The sequence below is a fragment of the Myxocyprinus asiaticus genome, chromosome 23 (assembly GCF_019703515.2).
Source record: "Myxocyprinus asiaticus isolate MX2 ecotype Aquarium Trade chromosome 23, UBuf_Myxa_2, whole genome shotgun sequence".
Taxonomy (NCBI): domain Eukaryota; kingdom Metazoa; phylum Chordata; class Actinopteri; order Cypriniformes; family Catostomidae; genus Myxocyprinus; species Myxocyprinus asiaticus.
The window spans coordinates 9,861,871-9,878,361 of NC_059366.1; the positions used below are offsets into that span (position 1 = coordinate 9,861,871).

The window sequence follows — 16,491 nt, forward strand, 5'->3', positions numbered from 1 at the left end:
AGGTTTCTCTTAAAGGTGCTGTAAGCGATTTTAGCATTCTGAAGCTTTCACGTGACTGAGCTGTTTAATTAGCCTCGCTCCCTCATTCCAAAACCCCACCCTCCAAAGATAATTTTGAGACCAAAACCGAGCAAAAGAGCAGCATTTTTTTCCTCCCCTTTTACTCCCCAATTTGGCATGCCCAATTCCCATTGCACTCTTAAGTCGTCATGGTGGCGTAGTGACTCACCTCAATCCGGGTGGCGGAGGACAAATCTCAGTTGCCTCCGTCAACCCGCACATCTTATCATGTGGCTTGTTGAGCGCGTTACTGCGGAGACATTGCGTGTCAAAAGAAAGTCATAGGTTGGAACAACATGATGGTAGGGTTGCAGTGGTATACCGGTTTCACGGTATACCACGGTATGAAAATTGACTGTTTTCATACCATGTACATTTGCTTATCTATGGTATTGAGAAAAAAAATGCAAACGGACGGAGAATCTCACCTGTGCATGCACACCTCCTTTCCTCCTCGACTGCTTGTCAGACTTGTCAACTTGCGACACACACACACATGCAGCAGAGAAAATGTCAGAGAGAGGCGAGGGGATCTGACATATGTGAGTGTGTTAAAGCAGTGATTCTCAACTGGTGGGTTGCAGTCTATTCGGACTGGGTCGTGGACAGCAGGGAAAGAACAATGCCATGGTTCTCCATTGAAGATATTTCGGCGGCCGCCCAAGTGATAGCCTATTTAGGACTGCCGAGGCAGATTTAATGATAATCTCGCAATCGGCTAAAGGCTTCTCATCTGCACTTTCGCACGAGTGTAACGGAACCAGCTCACGATCATGATCTGCTCTTCTCTCTGGCGTGCGTGCGTAACAACTGGGCTTCCCTCGATATTGCAGAGTGCAGACCTCAAAACTAATGTGACCAATTTCAATTCTAGTGAGACTTTTCTAGTTTAAAGAGTTACGGAGGAAGTCAAGTCAAACCTCTCAAACAGTAGGCAGACCTGACATGCCAAACAGCACTGAGGAGGAAAAGAGCAACACTGTGTTATGCGCTAATTTGTTTTTCATTACACATCATCACCTTTACAAAATTGTTTCATGATTTTACATGAGTAAAAGTAACTGTTATATTTCAACAAAATGTTAGTTTCATATGAAATATTCTATAGGTAGAATCTATTAGACCTCATTTTATATCAACCATGGCATTTTTCAAGATGTGTTTCAGCTAGTGTTTATTTTTTCATAAATACTATAATTTATTATTATTATTATCATTATTATTATTATTTAAGACTAGCTACACTGACCTAACCAGGGTAATGAGGAGCCTTTCCTCCTGTGTAATATGTATGTTCTGATTGAATGATGTTTGTAATTGAGAAACAAACGGGATAATAATGGGCCATAATAAGTAAATATGCTCTTCAATTTTTAAAAGGGGGAGAGAAAACTTGCTGTCACTTTTGTTGTTGATGTCAACAACAAAAATAATGTCACTTGATGCATGTCCTTGTACTTGAAAACCATGAACAAAACTATGCAACATAAAAGGAATACATTAAATACAGGTTATGTTTTTACACTGATTTCCAATGTAAAATCTGGTCCTGAAGCAAAACCAGTTGAGAGTTAAAGGTACAGACAGGAGCAGTCTGTGCTGTCACGCACCTACAGTATATGTTAATTATTAATAATCATAGGACATTACTTTAAAAGCTCACACAGCTGATGATATTTTTCATTTAGTAGTTAATTTAACATGCTATGCTAACATGTAAAATAACATGCTTTAGTTATATAACATGTTATAGTTACATGCTATTTTTTTATCATGTTTATAATTCGGATTATTATTATAATTCTGTTAGCTTTCTTATTTATTTTATTTATTTTCAAAAGGGAGACTTTTTTTATACATACTTCCAAGTTTCAATTATAATAAAGCGTTTGTTCAGCCAAAAAAAAAAAAAAAACCCTTCTGTTTTCACTCCTTTAAGGGTCATTGTAACTGATAATAATAATTGTGTAATACCGTATACCGTGATATTTTCTGAGATGGTTATCGTACCGTGAAAAATCTCATACTGTTGCAACCCTACATGAGGGCGAGTAAATTATGAAATAACTTTCATTTTTGGTTGAACTATCCCTTTAACACTACATGGTATATGGGATGGTGTAACACATTATAGTGAATAAAAAAAAAAAAAAACAGTATTTTAAATGAGTATTAAAGGGAGAGATTACTGTTGCAATAGGTCCCTGTGCAGAGGCCTAGAAACAGTCAATCCCACATTCATAAGGGCTTCCCCTCCAGTACTCAGCTCTGCTCTCCATCTGCAGGACTCAAGGAAAACTAAGGCTCATTAAGCAAGTATCACTAAAGAATAAATGGCAAGCCAGAGCTGTGTGTTCTATGCCATCACTGTGTATGTATGAGAGGCCGTGAGAGATAAATGGTGCCTAGCTCCAGGCCTGCTGTCACATACCAGTTTGATTTGCTGGGGGTATGACAACTTTAAGATAATCGAATAGGCCCTAGGTGAGACATTTGACTGTGTGCTGCTACATTTTCTGCTTTGTGTGTGTGGGCTGAGGCAGTGCTCTGTTACAGTTCTTTTTACACACTAGCTTTTCACTTTTTTTCCTGCAACAAATTACTGACTGTTGGAGCCATCAGTTCATCATTTATTGGGGATGCAACAATTGATTGGCCAAAAATTGTTATTGGGTGATATTCATCTTAAAGCTGAAGTGTGTCATTTTTCAGTGTTAAAATACTTCTGCTTTAGTCAACTATAAGTAAGCCATTTTTATATTAAAGGGAAATTCTCAAATTCCCCAAAAATGAAAATTTTCTTAACATTTACTCACCCTTTTGATTTCCCAGGTGTGTATGACTTACTTTCTTCACCTGGACACATTTGAAGAAAAATTGAAAAATATCTTAGCTCAGTAGGTCTTTAAAATGCAAGTGGATGGTGATCAGACTTTTGAAGCTCCACAAATCTCAGACAGTCTGCATAAACGTCATCAATACAACTCCAGCGGTTAAAATAATGGCTTTTGGTGCAAAAATAAGGTCAGTATTTAAATACTTTTTAACTATAATCCATCGCTTCCAGAAAGCTCCATGAGAGGGTGGAGTTCATGTGGTCTCTCGTGTGATGTATTCGTGTTGGCATGTTATGGACGTAATCTCACGTTCTCATCTCGGTTGAGACATCCAGAATAAGCACACAGACGCACCATTGTGAGTAAAGAAACGGATACAAATACAGATCTAAACCAAAACCATTGAAAATTCTGTACAGCGTTTCTCCTACTCACTTGTAAACAGCGCTGCTCTTCCGGGTGTGTCGCACGTGCCTCAGTTCTCACGTGTCTCATGTGCCAACACCATTAAATCATGTGCATACCGCTGCTGACCAGAAGCAATTACTTAGAGCTGGGTATTGATACAGATTTACCAATTCAATTCAGTTCCGATTCACAGGCTCTCAGTTCGATTCAATATTGATTCATATGGGTTTATTTCAGTTATAAATGTCCCTTTTGCTTACATATAAAAGATAATTAATTATACAGGGGACCTTTTAACTAGGTACATTAGGAAAATATTAATTTTACAAAGTATATTTTATTACTTTTTCATCATTTTGGTCACATTTTGGCTTTTTAAAAATGAACATATGTATTCAATCAATAAATATGGTATTTCATATATTATTTTTGTTACATATTTATTGTTAAATTGCATAATTTGTGCTATTTACATTGATTTGTTGAACAAGTGCTAAAACCAGTACTGTCTCTTTAAAAAAAAAAAAAAAAAGAAGGGAAAAAAAAGGCATTTCTGGTATACCAAGTCAACACTAAAAAAAAAAAAAAAGCATTCGTATCAATATTAGGCAGTATTTTTGAAAGTTTGAGGGTAGACTATCACGTTTAAAATGCAATACAAGTTTCAGTCACTTGAGTGCTTGAGCTTATGTTGGAGATGCGGAACACTAGTTACCAGTTTTGCAATGTTATATGTGAAATACTTATGTAAAGGTGAGGTAGAAAGGTCTCTTTGAAAAATACTGGTTATCAATACCAGCCTCAAATTTCCTGAACAGTGAACAATGTCTTCTGACTCACATTATTTTGTTTCACATTTTTATATGTGTATACTAGAGCATATTTTATATTAGATCGATATGAAGAGCACTCTTGCGCATTAATCATCAGAAAAGCTGTTGGCAGCAGGCTGTCCTCCTCCTCCAGTACTGTCCTTCTCCACTCACCACTCTCACTCTCTTGTGCTGTTGCATAATATCTTTCAGACTCATTTCCCACACCCCTTCAGATTGCAGGCCTGGTACAGGATGCTGAGGTTCATGGCCTGCAGATAGTCTGAAGATCCTGCTATCCTCCGCCAGCTTTTTCAGCATGACATAAAGCATTGAGGATAAAAATACACTTGTGTCAGCAGGGTTAAAGATATGGCTTATTTTCAAAGCTTATACCTTGAGAGTATTTCACACTCTCACAGAATTGAAAATGCACTTTTTTAGAGAAATATATGTATGGAACCATTTCTTCAGAATTCTGTTAGACTTAAACAGTGGTGCAGGACATACTGCTCGGCAAGTTAACAGAATCACCTCTCAAATAGTTTAATAATGAAAACATTTTACAAGTGGATTGTTGAGGTAGCTGCTGCCTGCAGAATTGAGTCTTGTGCCATTCTGTTTGATGACATGTGAAACAGAAAGTTATAATGTTCAGGTAGAGCTGGTGCAGTGCAGCTCTCTGCAAATCATGTTTATTATAGATTCACTGAAGCTGTCGTTTGCGCCCCGGATTTGAGAAATTTTTCCTTCCATCCCCATCGCTGTTCAAAAGTGGATCAATCCCCCTCCCTCTTATTGTTACCCTCACTGGACTATGTCTCTAACCAAAACCACCATCAGATGTAATACACTTCTTTGTGATTTTATGGTGACAAATCCCAACTCGTTAACAGATGTAAATATCAGGATCACTTGTAGGCGTTTATGCAACTAAAATGAATGAGTTGGCCTAATGTGCAAGTTACATAATGACAATTTTGCTGACTGCATGTTTTGTCTTCTTTGTTGTTCTCCAATAATGAACATACTAGTTGCACAAATAAATGTTGTGACGTTGCATAAGGTTGTCGAAACAATGCCACGACAAATGCGTGCCATAATCAAAGTTATAGGAGGGCCAACAAAATATTAGAGTATGCAACTTTTTTTTTTGTCCAGGCAATGTATTTACTTCACCTTCACCTGGAACTTTTATTTTGATTCTGAAAGTGCAGTGTGTAGTTTACAATGTTCCCCATCTGGTGAAATGCTGTCATCCCCCCCCTTTTCTCTTATACTGTGCCACCTTTGTAGATTTGTATAATAACTTGTAGCAGTTACTAATGTTGGGAATTGCATGAATGTTTGAACCTGCAGTACTTTTCTATCACAGTGCATGTGAGCTGCTGTAAAAGCACTATGAACATGAGCCCATGAGCCCTGTGCATGCACGGAACAGTGCATCACTGGTTTATTCTGAAGCGCACACAAACCATGTTTATCTGTCTTTAATCGCAAACTTTTGCAGTTTAATAATCACATATGAACATATTGCCATAGTTATTTTGATTAATTTTGCAACCCTGAAGGATCGTTAAAAAACTCTTTATGAATCTTAATGTCCAAATAAAAAGCAAATTAAAATGATATCTATATACACAATATTGCTTTATTTTATATCATCACAAAATCAACTCGATTATATCGTGATCCTAATACAGTGTCACACTAAATGAACACAAGAAAGAATATATACTCATTTTCATTTATATGTAACAATACATTGTAATAAGCAGCAATATTGTTACATTTTTGGCATTTTGCGCCTTTTATTAGAGATGAACTTAAATGGACCATTTGAATTTACCAACTTTAGTTTTAGATTTTTTTGTGTTGTAACATTATTGACATGTCATATGACACTTAAGCATATTGTACCCCCAAATTCTCATTACCGTAACACATCTGGATGTTTCACTTCTACTGAGATTACGTAACTTTAAAAAAAATAAATTTTTACAATTATTTTTTAAATTAAAATCAGTAAAAAATGAAAGGCAGTACCAAGAGATTACTATTATGATGGATGAGTACATTACAATGTAAATAATAGTTTTTTGCACTTATGTAAAGAGAATTTGTGCAAAAATATATATTTTCTTATCAGTTTCTTTTGATTTTTGTGTAAATTTTGACAAGGACATTTTCTTGACAGGTTTCGTGAAAATCACCCTAATGGCCAAATGAAAAGTGTGTTAATGGTGCACAATTTATTTGTATTTTTTTTATAAATATAACATTGCACATACAACAAAAATGAAATATATCATAAACTGTATCACAAACAATACAGTAAGAAAGGAAAAAGACCCAACAACAAAGTACGTAAAAAATTATATATATTTTTATGTCGTCTTGAACTTACATTGACGCAAAGGGGAATACATGCAGCCACATTCAAAAACAGTAGTTTTCCGTTACCGATGCCATTGTAAAAATTCATTATTCATAATTATTCATGAGTTATTTAATTTAGTAGTTAAAGTGTCCAATAACAGGGGGGCCTGGGTAGCTCAGTGGTAAAGATGCTGGCTACCGCCCCTGGGGTTCGCTAGTTTGAATTCCAGGGCGTGCTGAGCCAGGTCTCCTAAGCAAACAAATTGACCTGGTTGCTAGGGAGGGTAGAGTCACATGGGGTAACCTCCTTGTGATCGCTATAATGTGGTTCGTTCTCGGTGGGGCGCGTGGTGAGTTGAGCATGGTTGCCGCGGTGGACGCGTGAAGCCTCCACACGCGCTATGTTTCTGTGGCAACGCGCTCAACAAGCCACGTGAAAAGATGCACGGGTTGACGATCTCAGACGCGGAGGCAACTGGGATTCGTCCTCCGCCATCCGGACTGAGGCAAATCACTACGCCACCACGAGGACTTCAAAGCACATTGGGACACAAAAAAAGTGTCCAGTAACAAGGCGGTTACTGAGATTAAGCAAGTAGTATTCCACTTGTCATTAGTGCTGTGCCAATAATCTCAAATATCTATATTTCGTGATACATTTCCTCACAATATAGTATCGATACTTTTGATCCCTGAATCAGTATTTTTATTCTACTATTTGTGTATTCATATCATGTCCAACAGTTCAATAAAGACAAAAAGGGTCATCTAAATAACTCAAAGCAGCTTTCTCAGTGCAGTCAGAGCTCTATGAGGCACAAGAGAGACTGAAACTGAATCCGTTTCTCCGCTGGTCCTCTCTCATGGATGTAACACTAGAGTCGTGCACAAATATTGATTTTCACACCAACCGCAATCTTTATTTGGTTATATCGATAGCAGTTCTTAAAATCCTAAAATTGATCTTTTACTCTATGCGCAGCACTTTACAATTAGAGTATATCACTCACATATGCGACTTAAATGTCTGCAAGTAGCCACTGCCTGATAATATTTCAGATATCACTCACCAGTTCAGCAGCGAGTTCAGCATCCTTTCACTGCGTGTTGAGAGTAAAAGTTTGGTTTACCTTGTAATGTGTGTCCAAAGATGAGATCCACGTAATGTATTTGTTATTGATGCAGTGTTTCTCCTATATGCATTCACTGTGCCGCTATTATCTATTGACATTTCACATGGTTCATTAATATCATGACGCAACAACACTTGCCAGCACCAGTCAGTTGCGCTCTTATACTGCGTGCAGTTAAATGGAACACCTGTATGAAGCAAAAGGAACCCCATCATATACATGCACGTATTCACAGTGACGTCATCGTATAGCAGCCCTTCAAAGGCTGTTCACGAGTGTGTACACACACAACAGAGAAGCAGCAGACCTGACATGATCAATTATCAGCCAGCTCAATAAACAGAGCAGTGCCAGCGCAGAGCAGTCTCACCCACGCAGCGCAAATCATTATAAACAATGCTGTGAGAAGCGTGACGCGAAACTCATTTGAATTTGACTGTGGAAAAACCCTATGAAAACCCTTAGTGTCTCTTGCCTTGGTGATTTAACGAGTTTAAACCATGTTTAAAGACACCGTTATAAACAACACAGACCAGAACATAAATTATAAGGCTGTGCAAACCACACATTACCACCCTAACAAAATTGTACCATGGATTTACTATAGTAACACTTACAGTGTTAACAATGGTATTTTGGCAGATGTGCAATGTGTTATATTCATACTAAATGTTTGTATATTATTTATATAGTCCTATTAAATAATTAATTTCTGTTACTTTTGTCAGTTTCAAAAAGTTTCTGTTTTGTTTTTATAGTCTCTAAATGTAAGTTTCTGTCATTTCATTATAAAAATGCCATAGATTGTTTTGTTGAAGTTACTTTCGTAGCAAGGAGCCATGCTTGGTAGTTACAAATATAACTTAAAACTATGGACACTAATGGAGGAACCATGGCAACTTTTCATAATTATTATGGACCAATCAATCAGTTTTTCTTCTGTGTAAAATCCGTTCTAGAATCTGCTCTTTGATTGTAGGAAAAAGTAACTGGCTTTGTTTTCCTTCAGAAATTCAAAGAGTTGACTGTACTTAATCAGTAGGATCACACGCAGAATATTTTAATTTAGCCCTATATAAGTTAGGTAGGCCTTTATATATATCTTACTGTTGCATCAAGTCAAAACCAATGCTATACTGTCTAATGTGCACTTCAGCAACAAAATAATATAAAATATATAATAATGTCACTTTTTATTTGTTTCTATCATTATTTTTATTTGTTTTTTTTAATTAAGGACAAAAAATATGTATTTTTCCACTGTTGCTACCAAATCAGGTGCTGGTGCCACCATCTGTGGAACTACTCTCATATGTTAATCTGGAGTCCTGTGGTGACATATGGGCTGTTAGATAGGTTTATATTTTCTATTGTTTTTTTTTTTTTTTTTTTTTTCAATTTGGAATGCCCAATTCCCAATGCGCTCTCTTAGTCCTCGTGGCGACATAGTGACTCACCTCAATCCGGGTGGCGGAGGACGAATCTCAGTTGCCTCCACGTCTGAGGCCGTCAATCCGTGCCAGTTTGGTTGCTTAGGAGACCTGGCTGGAGTCACTCAGCACGCCCTGTATTCGAACTCGCGACTCCAGGGGTGGAGGTCAGCGTCAGTACTCGCTGATCTACCCAGGCCCCCGCTTTCACTATTTTTATTAAACATAAACACCAAGGGGTCTGGGTAGCTCAGCGAGTATTGTCGCTGACTATCACCCCTGGAGTCGCGAGTTCGAATCCAGGGTGTGCTGAGCCAGATCTCCTAAGCAACCAAATTGGCCCGGTTGCTAGAGAGGGTGGAGTCACATGGGGTAACCTTTTCGTGGTCACTATAATGTGGTTCTCGCTCTTGGTGGGGCGAGTGGTGAGTTGTGCGTGGATGCTGCGGAGAATAGCGTGGGCCTCCACACTACGTCTCCACGGTAACGCCCTCAACAAGTCACGTGATAAGATTTGACGGGGGTTGACGGTCTCGGACGTGGAGGCAACTGAGATTCGTCCTCCGCCACCCGGATTGAGGCGAGTCACTACGCCACCACGAGGACTAAGAGAGCGCATTGGGAATTGGGCGTTCTAAATTGGGGAGAAAAAGGGAGAAAAAGAAATAGTGAAAGCGCTTCAAGTGTCAAAAGCTCCCAGTAAATAATAAACACACACATGACAAGGCAAACATGAATAACATCTATAATGATTCTGAGGTCATTGTAAGCTGTTACTCCACCGATGTGCGTAAATACGGGTCCGGCCTTGCAGGCTCGTGGACTCGCGCACAGCAGCACTGCTGCTGAAAAGAATCCTAGGGGAAACACTGTAGTGTCTCTTATAATTCCCTCTTTGGTCTTTAAAGTTAGATATTGATAAAAACAACAACAAAAATAAATATTTAATTCTAATCGGACATTCAGCGCTATTCGCGTTAAATTCCCTGTCCCTAAAGAGACTGAGACATTTGATATTTAAGATATGTAATAATATTTATTTTTGATCATCTATTCTGAACATCTAGAAACTTCTGAATTCAACAGAGGTGTTTGTACTTTAAGGTGCTGTGGGAAATCAAACTAACTGAACACCTTATTTCAATAGGGCTAATTATAATATTCATGAGTAAACCACTTTACTGATTTGGGACTGTGCTTCTATAGTAAATATGTTTGTTTCCTACTGCATAACTACTGCATAACATTTCTTAATAATTTAGGAATCATTGTGATTCTAGGAATATCTGAAGCCAAACCAGGCCAGTTTGTTTCCTAATATCAAACATCACTAGAACAGGAAAAATATTACACATGACTTATAAAGGTCCAGACTTTTATTCTACATTGTAGCCTACTTGTCCTTGTGTTTATCATTAAGACAATGGATTGCTCCTCAGTTGTTAGTTAGTTTGCAGCCAAAGGATTTAAATACAGTAAAACCCTGTATACGCGCGCACACACACACACACGCAATTCTTTAACATCATATTTATTGATGGAATAAATGAAATTTGTATATTTTTAAAAGCTAAAATGTGACCAAAGTGATGAAAAACTACTCATAAAAAAACATTAACTGAGAGAGATTTTCTTTCATTTGAAATCATTTTTATTTTATTTTATACTTATTCCTTTAGCAGTAAAACTTTTTTTAATGAGGGCAAAAAAAACAACAACAGAGTAAACCTTTAAAATCATTACGGTTTTCATGTTGTTGCCTAATTATATAGCCAGCAAAGTCATTTTGAATACATTGTGAAATATTTAATACATTGCTCAGTGCTTGTACTTAGTCATGTGATCCCAAACATAATTGCAGCACTCTTGTCAAAGCAGTACTATTTTCCTCAGGCCCATGCAGGGCACACAGTTCACAATGCAAAGGGAGACATGAAGTGCATGGTCAAGGTGAGAGGAAGGTGTTAATGAGAATCTGTTGGTCCAGAGAGCCTGCTAAATAGGAACTCTTTAAACAGTGCTTTGGTGTGAAACAGCACAGTAGGAGAGGCTCTTAGAAAGCTTCATTGGGAGGTTTCAACCTGCGGTTTGATTACTTTTCCTGCAGCCCGTCTCTTGCCTGAGAGCTGTCACTCATGCTGTTTTGTGTGTTGTTTGTGTCTCCCATTCCAGATGCCCCGCCCATTGACCGAGAAGAGTTGTTTGTGCAGAAGCTGCGGCAGTGCTGCGTGCTTTTCGACTTTGTGACTGATCCACTAAGTGATCTCAAATACAAAGAGGTGAAGCGAGCTGGCCTTAACGAAATGGTGGAGTACATTACACACAACCGCGATGTGGTCACGGAGTCCATCTACCCTGAAGCTGTCATCATGGTGAGAGAGCACAAACTCTCTTAAAGGTGCACTCAGTAATTTTGTTAATGTCGTCTTGGACTTACACTGACACCTAGGGGCGTAGATGCAACATCATTCAAACACAATAGTTTTCATTTACAGATGCCTTTGTAGAATTACGCTATTCACAGTCAGCCATCATTCATTTAATCCATGAGTGAATGTGTCTAACAAGAGGGCAGTTACTGAGATTAAGCGAGATTATTCACCCTCATGCCATTCCAAACCTGTATGACTTTCTTCTGTGGAACAAAAAAAAAAAAAAAGATGTTAAGGCCAGTTCATATTGTCAGCGACTCACAGCTACAAAGCAACAGGAGACCATTCATTTTCAATGAGAGCTGGTGACTTCCGTTGATATGAGCGACAACAACCTTTGGTAACAGGATGTGGATGTGTCAAGTGACGCAATCAAGTTAAGAAAAGTTTATCTTTATGCAAATGCAGAGCAATATTGCGCAAAGAAAACCAATAGGAGTGAATATGTTAAAGCTCACATCATCTGTCCCCTGAGAGTCGAGTGCAGGAAATACAGAGTTGTCCTTGATTTCACTGTTTTATATAATTTGTCTGTAACCACATGGATAAATGCAGTACTGTGCAAAAGTCTTAAGTGCATTATATTTTTTCAGCGATTAACCGTTTAAAGCAGTTATTTTATATATTCTGCTTTTAGTGTATCAGTAGGAAATATCAATTTCCAAATGTTGAAAGATTTCAACATTCCCTTTGCGAATAGAATGTCAATAGATGTGTCCCGAATTACGCATGATACACGATGCACTAACAATATACACTATGCACTCAGCCATGCAGTGTATGAATTTTAAAAATGTAGTATCATCCCAAATGGAACTCTTAACTTTTTATTTTATTTTATTTTTTTTATTACTACACTGAATCATTCACTGTTTTACAGCTGATGGAAGTGACGTTTCAAACTAGAGGTCGACAGATAGTGGATTTTGCCAATACCGATAACTAAGGTGGTAGAAAAGGCTGATAAACGATTAAATGCCAAAGGTTTTTAAGATTGATTTATAGAATGTAAAGTCTTTTCTTACTATGACAGGCACAGAGAAAGAGGCTACAAGAGTACAGAATGAATATAATCTCAGATGCAGTTTATTGTTCAAACAAAATGCCCATAATCTCCAGGAAAACAAATGCTGATTTGGAGCATAACGCGTGTCTATGAACAAGCCCGAAATATATTTATTTCAGGACTCTTATTTTGAAATGATGGAGACTTTGCTGTGTTATAATGCTCTATATACAGGGTTTTTCCTGGGTCAAAAATGGTCTTCGGTGGTGGCTGATGTACACAGTTTTTTTAATCCTTCTAAATTCAACAGATTTTTTGTGCTTCATGGTGCTGTGGGAAATCAAACTTAACACCTTATTTCTATAGAGCTAATATTCATTAGTAAGCCACTTTACTGATTTGGGACTGTGCTTCTTGTGGAAATGTTTGTTTCTCATAACAGACCTTGTTTTCATATGATCAGAATCTTAATGACTTGGGAATCATTTTAATTCTAGAAAAATCTGAAGCCAAATCAGACCAGTCCAGTTTGTTTCCCAATCTCAAACATCATCAGAACAGGACATTTATTAAAATATTACATGATTTATAAAGTTCTAGACTTTTATTCTACGTTGTACTTGCCCTTCTGTTTACCATAGTTCTTTCATTGTTTAACAGTTGCATTTGTAATACCATAATCAAAGTAAGACCCTGGATGGCTCATTACAGTGGTTAGTTAGTCGTTCTAAAAAATTTAACCGTTTGTTATGAAAAATGAATAGCCTAAACACATTTAAAAACGTAACTTTTTAAATACAACTGCCAGAATTGCAACGAATGATAAATGTTAGTAAGGGTGTTGATGTGTAGATGTGAAAAATCTTATAATTGATGCTGGCTCAGAGCTGTTCATTGTCAGTGCTCTAACCCGTCTTCAGTCACACCGCGCACATTCGCGTTCCACATAAGAAGCATATTTAGCGTGTATAAAGCGCGAAAGCAAGATAAATATCATACAATTTACTTTGGCCGGCAAAACATTTTCAATGCAGGAAAAACCCTGATATATTCCAGCAGATGAGGTTTTTAATTATTATTCACAAATATATGAAGTTGTAGACACAATGTATGTGCTGACAGGGCACATAATTGTATTTTTCCTTTCATGCCCTCGCTTCAATTTAGTACACTTCATTATCTAATTATAATAACCAAATTTCCATTTGTGTGGATAAAAAAAAAAATAGGGATAAATATTGTCAATCAGTGATTGATTTGTTTGAACTTCTAGAGGCCGCTGTTATACTGTAGAATCTTTCTAACTGTAGAATCCTCCAGAGCCAGCCACGGAGGAATAAAAAGAAAAAAAAAAAAACTATCTGCAACAATCTGTGTTGTTTTTTTGCCGATAACGATAGATTCAAAAAGCAACTATCGCTACTGTTTAATCAGTAAAACCGATATACCGTCTACGTCTATTTCAAATGCACGTAATGTGTTTCCGCTAGTTTTAGCGCATTGGCCAACCTTAGTTTAAAGGGGTAGTTCACCCAAAAATTAAAATTCTCTCATCATTTACTCACCCTCATGCCATCCCAGGTGTGGATGGATGACTTTCTTCAGCAGAACACAACCAATGAAGCTTGTGAACAGCGATCTCTTGTAAACAAATCGAGCTGCTCTTCCGGTTGTATCGCGTCAGTTCTCGCATGAACCAGCGCACTTATGTCACGTGAGGTTTGGACTCTCGGAAAGGACAAAACTCGGAAAGAGTCAAACCAAACTGTTACTCTCAGCATGCAGTGAAAAGATCTCTCTGCTGAACTTCGCCACTACACTACTCAAACACTGGTGAGTGAAATCTGAAAAATTACCAGCAAGTGGCAAATCATCACTGACATTTTTAATCACATACTGGCATTGTAGAGGGTTGCACATAGAATAAAAGAGCAACCTTGGGATATCTGACTGCACTGAGGAGCGCCTCTTTGAGTTTGCACTTATTTAGACGACCTGCTTCTTCTTAATTGAAATGCTGGACATGATATGAATACACAAACAGTTGAATCTAAATATCACGATACATGGATCTAAAGTATTGATACAATATCTTGAAAAAAAAGTATCGCTATATATCGATATTTGATTGTATCGACACAGCCCTAATAATAGTGCAGAAGTGTGTAATTTGGGATGCACATAATCTGAACGGAGGTTTAGGCACAATGTTAGCCTTAATCACAATTCACTTTCATTGTATTGAAAAAAGATGCAATGAGAGTGAATGGTCATCTGCCTAACATCTCTTTTTTTTTTTCAACGGAAGAAAGTAAGTTATATGGGTTGGAACAACATGAGGATGAGTAAATGATGTCAAAATAATCAACATCATTTACTCTTGATGCACCCAAGAATTTGCGCACTATTGCACTTGTGTATATGGTTGTGTGACAATAAAAGTGATTTGATTTTGATTTGAGAATAATCATGTTTGGGAGAACTATCCGTTTAAAGAACAAAAAGAGCAATAGCTAAATAAACTGTTTTAAAACTCACTAAGCAGTTTTTCGAATGATTAAGATTGTCCCTCAAATTCAGTTTCCATGGCAACATTTATCCACTCTTACCATTTAGAGATCCCTCAGAATTGCGAGCACACTAAGATAAAGCCTCAGCTGTATAGTGTGACTCACCTTTTATATAAGTCACAAGAGCTTATTCAATGTGAAGAGATGTGGAGGAATTAGGGTTATTATTGTACATGAAAATGAAGATGAAAACTATTGATTAGTAACCATACACTAAAAACTAAAAAAATGTAAACTGAAATAAAATGATCAAAACGATTAACACCAAAGTAAATTAAAATTGAACAAAACTAAAAAACCAGCTAAAATGAAATAAACTATCAAAATAAATAGTTTTTGGTAATCATGAGCTAGAGACAGTGGCCCCATTTACATGTACATGCCCTTATTTCAGGATTTTTGCATGTAAATACGCATACCATTTTCCTTAAGTATGATGTAAGAGGGAAACCACACTATTGCAGTGCAATGCCCCAGCAGATCGCAATGGAAAGTTAAAGTAATAAACAGTCACAAAATCAAAAATTATTATATTTTCATGATTGATCGTTCCTCGTGCCCAACCCTAGACACAAACCCTGCAACATCAGCATTCCACATCAACTTCCATGTCTCTCTCTCTCTCTCTCTCTCTCTCACGCTCTTCTGACATAAATACACTCACCGAGCAGTATGAGTAAACACTATGGTCCTAATAAAGTGCTTGAAGTGGTCTTCTGCTGTAGTATCCTGTTCGCCTCAGGGTTTGACGTGTTGTGCATTCTGAGATAGGGCTGGGCGATATGTAAAAAATATTTTATCGATAATCGCCTTAAATAATATTGCAACATCGGATTACATCTTCAACCGCCCTACCGAGGGCCAGTGAATATTTTTGCTTTATGGGTTTTGCTTTAAAAATTTAATTAATTTATTGAAACACGAAAAACTTAAAAGACATTTCTAAATTCAAAATGTACTCTAAACGAAACAAAAAACGATTAAAATAACGAAGTGATCAAAAAATCTTATAACCACCTCCCCAAATCCAAAATTTTACCGTCTCCAACGGCCCCATTTGCCATCATGCAAGTATAGTCAGCGACAACAGGTGAAAAATTACAAGCAGCCTACAAATTAAGAACTAAAGACAATTATTAAGGTAAAGACAATAATTATCATAATTAAGGTGAACGTGTCTTGCATTACTTTATGATTTAATCACTTCCGTCGTTGTTTCTGTAATACAAAGATATATCTTACTGAACCTGCAGAGTTGCGTTCACAATGCATGTTAACCATGAACTGCTCCGTGGAAATAAAGCAAACTAAACTCACAGCACCTCCCGAGATGATCTGAGATAATTTGCAGCATTCTCATAGATGACATTATTCTTCCAAACAGTGTTCAGACGAATGAAACCGAGAAAAAGAGGAACTCTTTA

At 37.3% G+C, this 16,491-nt stretch overlaps 1 protein-coding gene across 1 annotated transcript in view; it reads left to right on the forward strand.

Annotated features, from left to right (window-relative positions):
- Positions 1-16,491, forward strand: part of LOC127413699 (serine/threonine-protein phosphatase 2A 56 kDa regulatory subunit delta isoform) — a 63,923-nt gene that overhangs the window by 18,742 nt on the left and 28,690 nt on the right. The window contains exon 4 of the mRNA XM_051651043.1: positions 11,232-11,431. Within this exon, the coding sequence (XP_051507003.1) occupies positions 11,232-11,431 (200 nt within the window). The remainder of the gene's footprint in view (positions 1-11,231; positions 11,432-16,491) is intronic.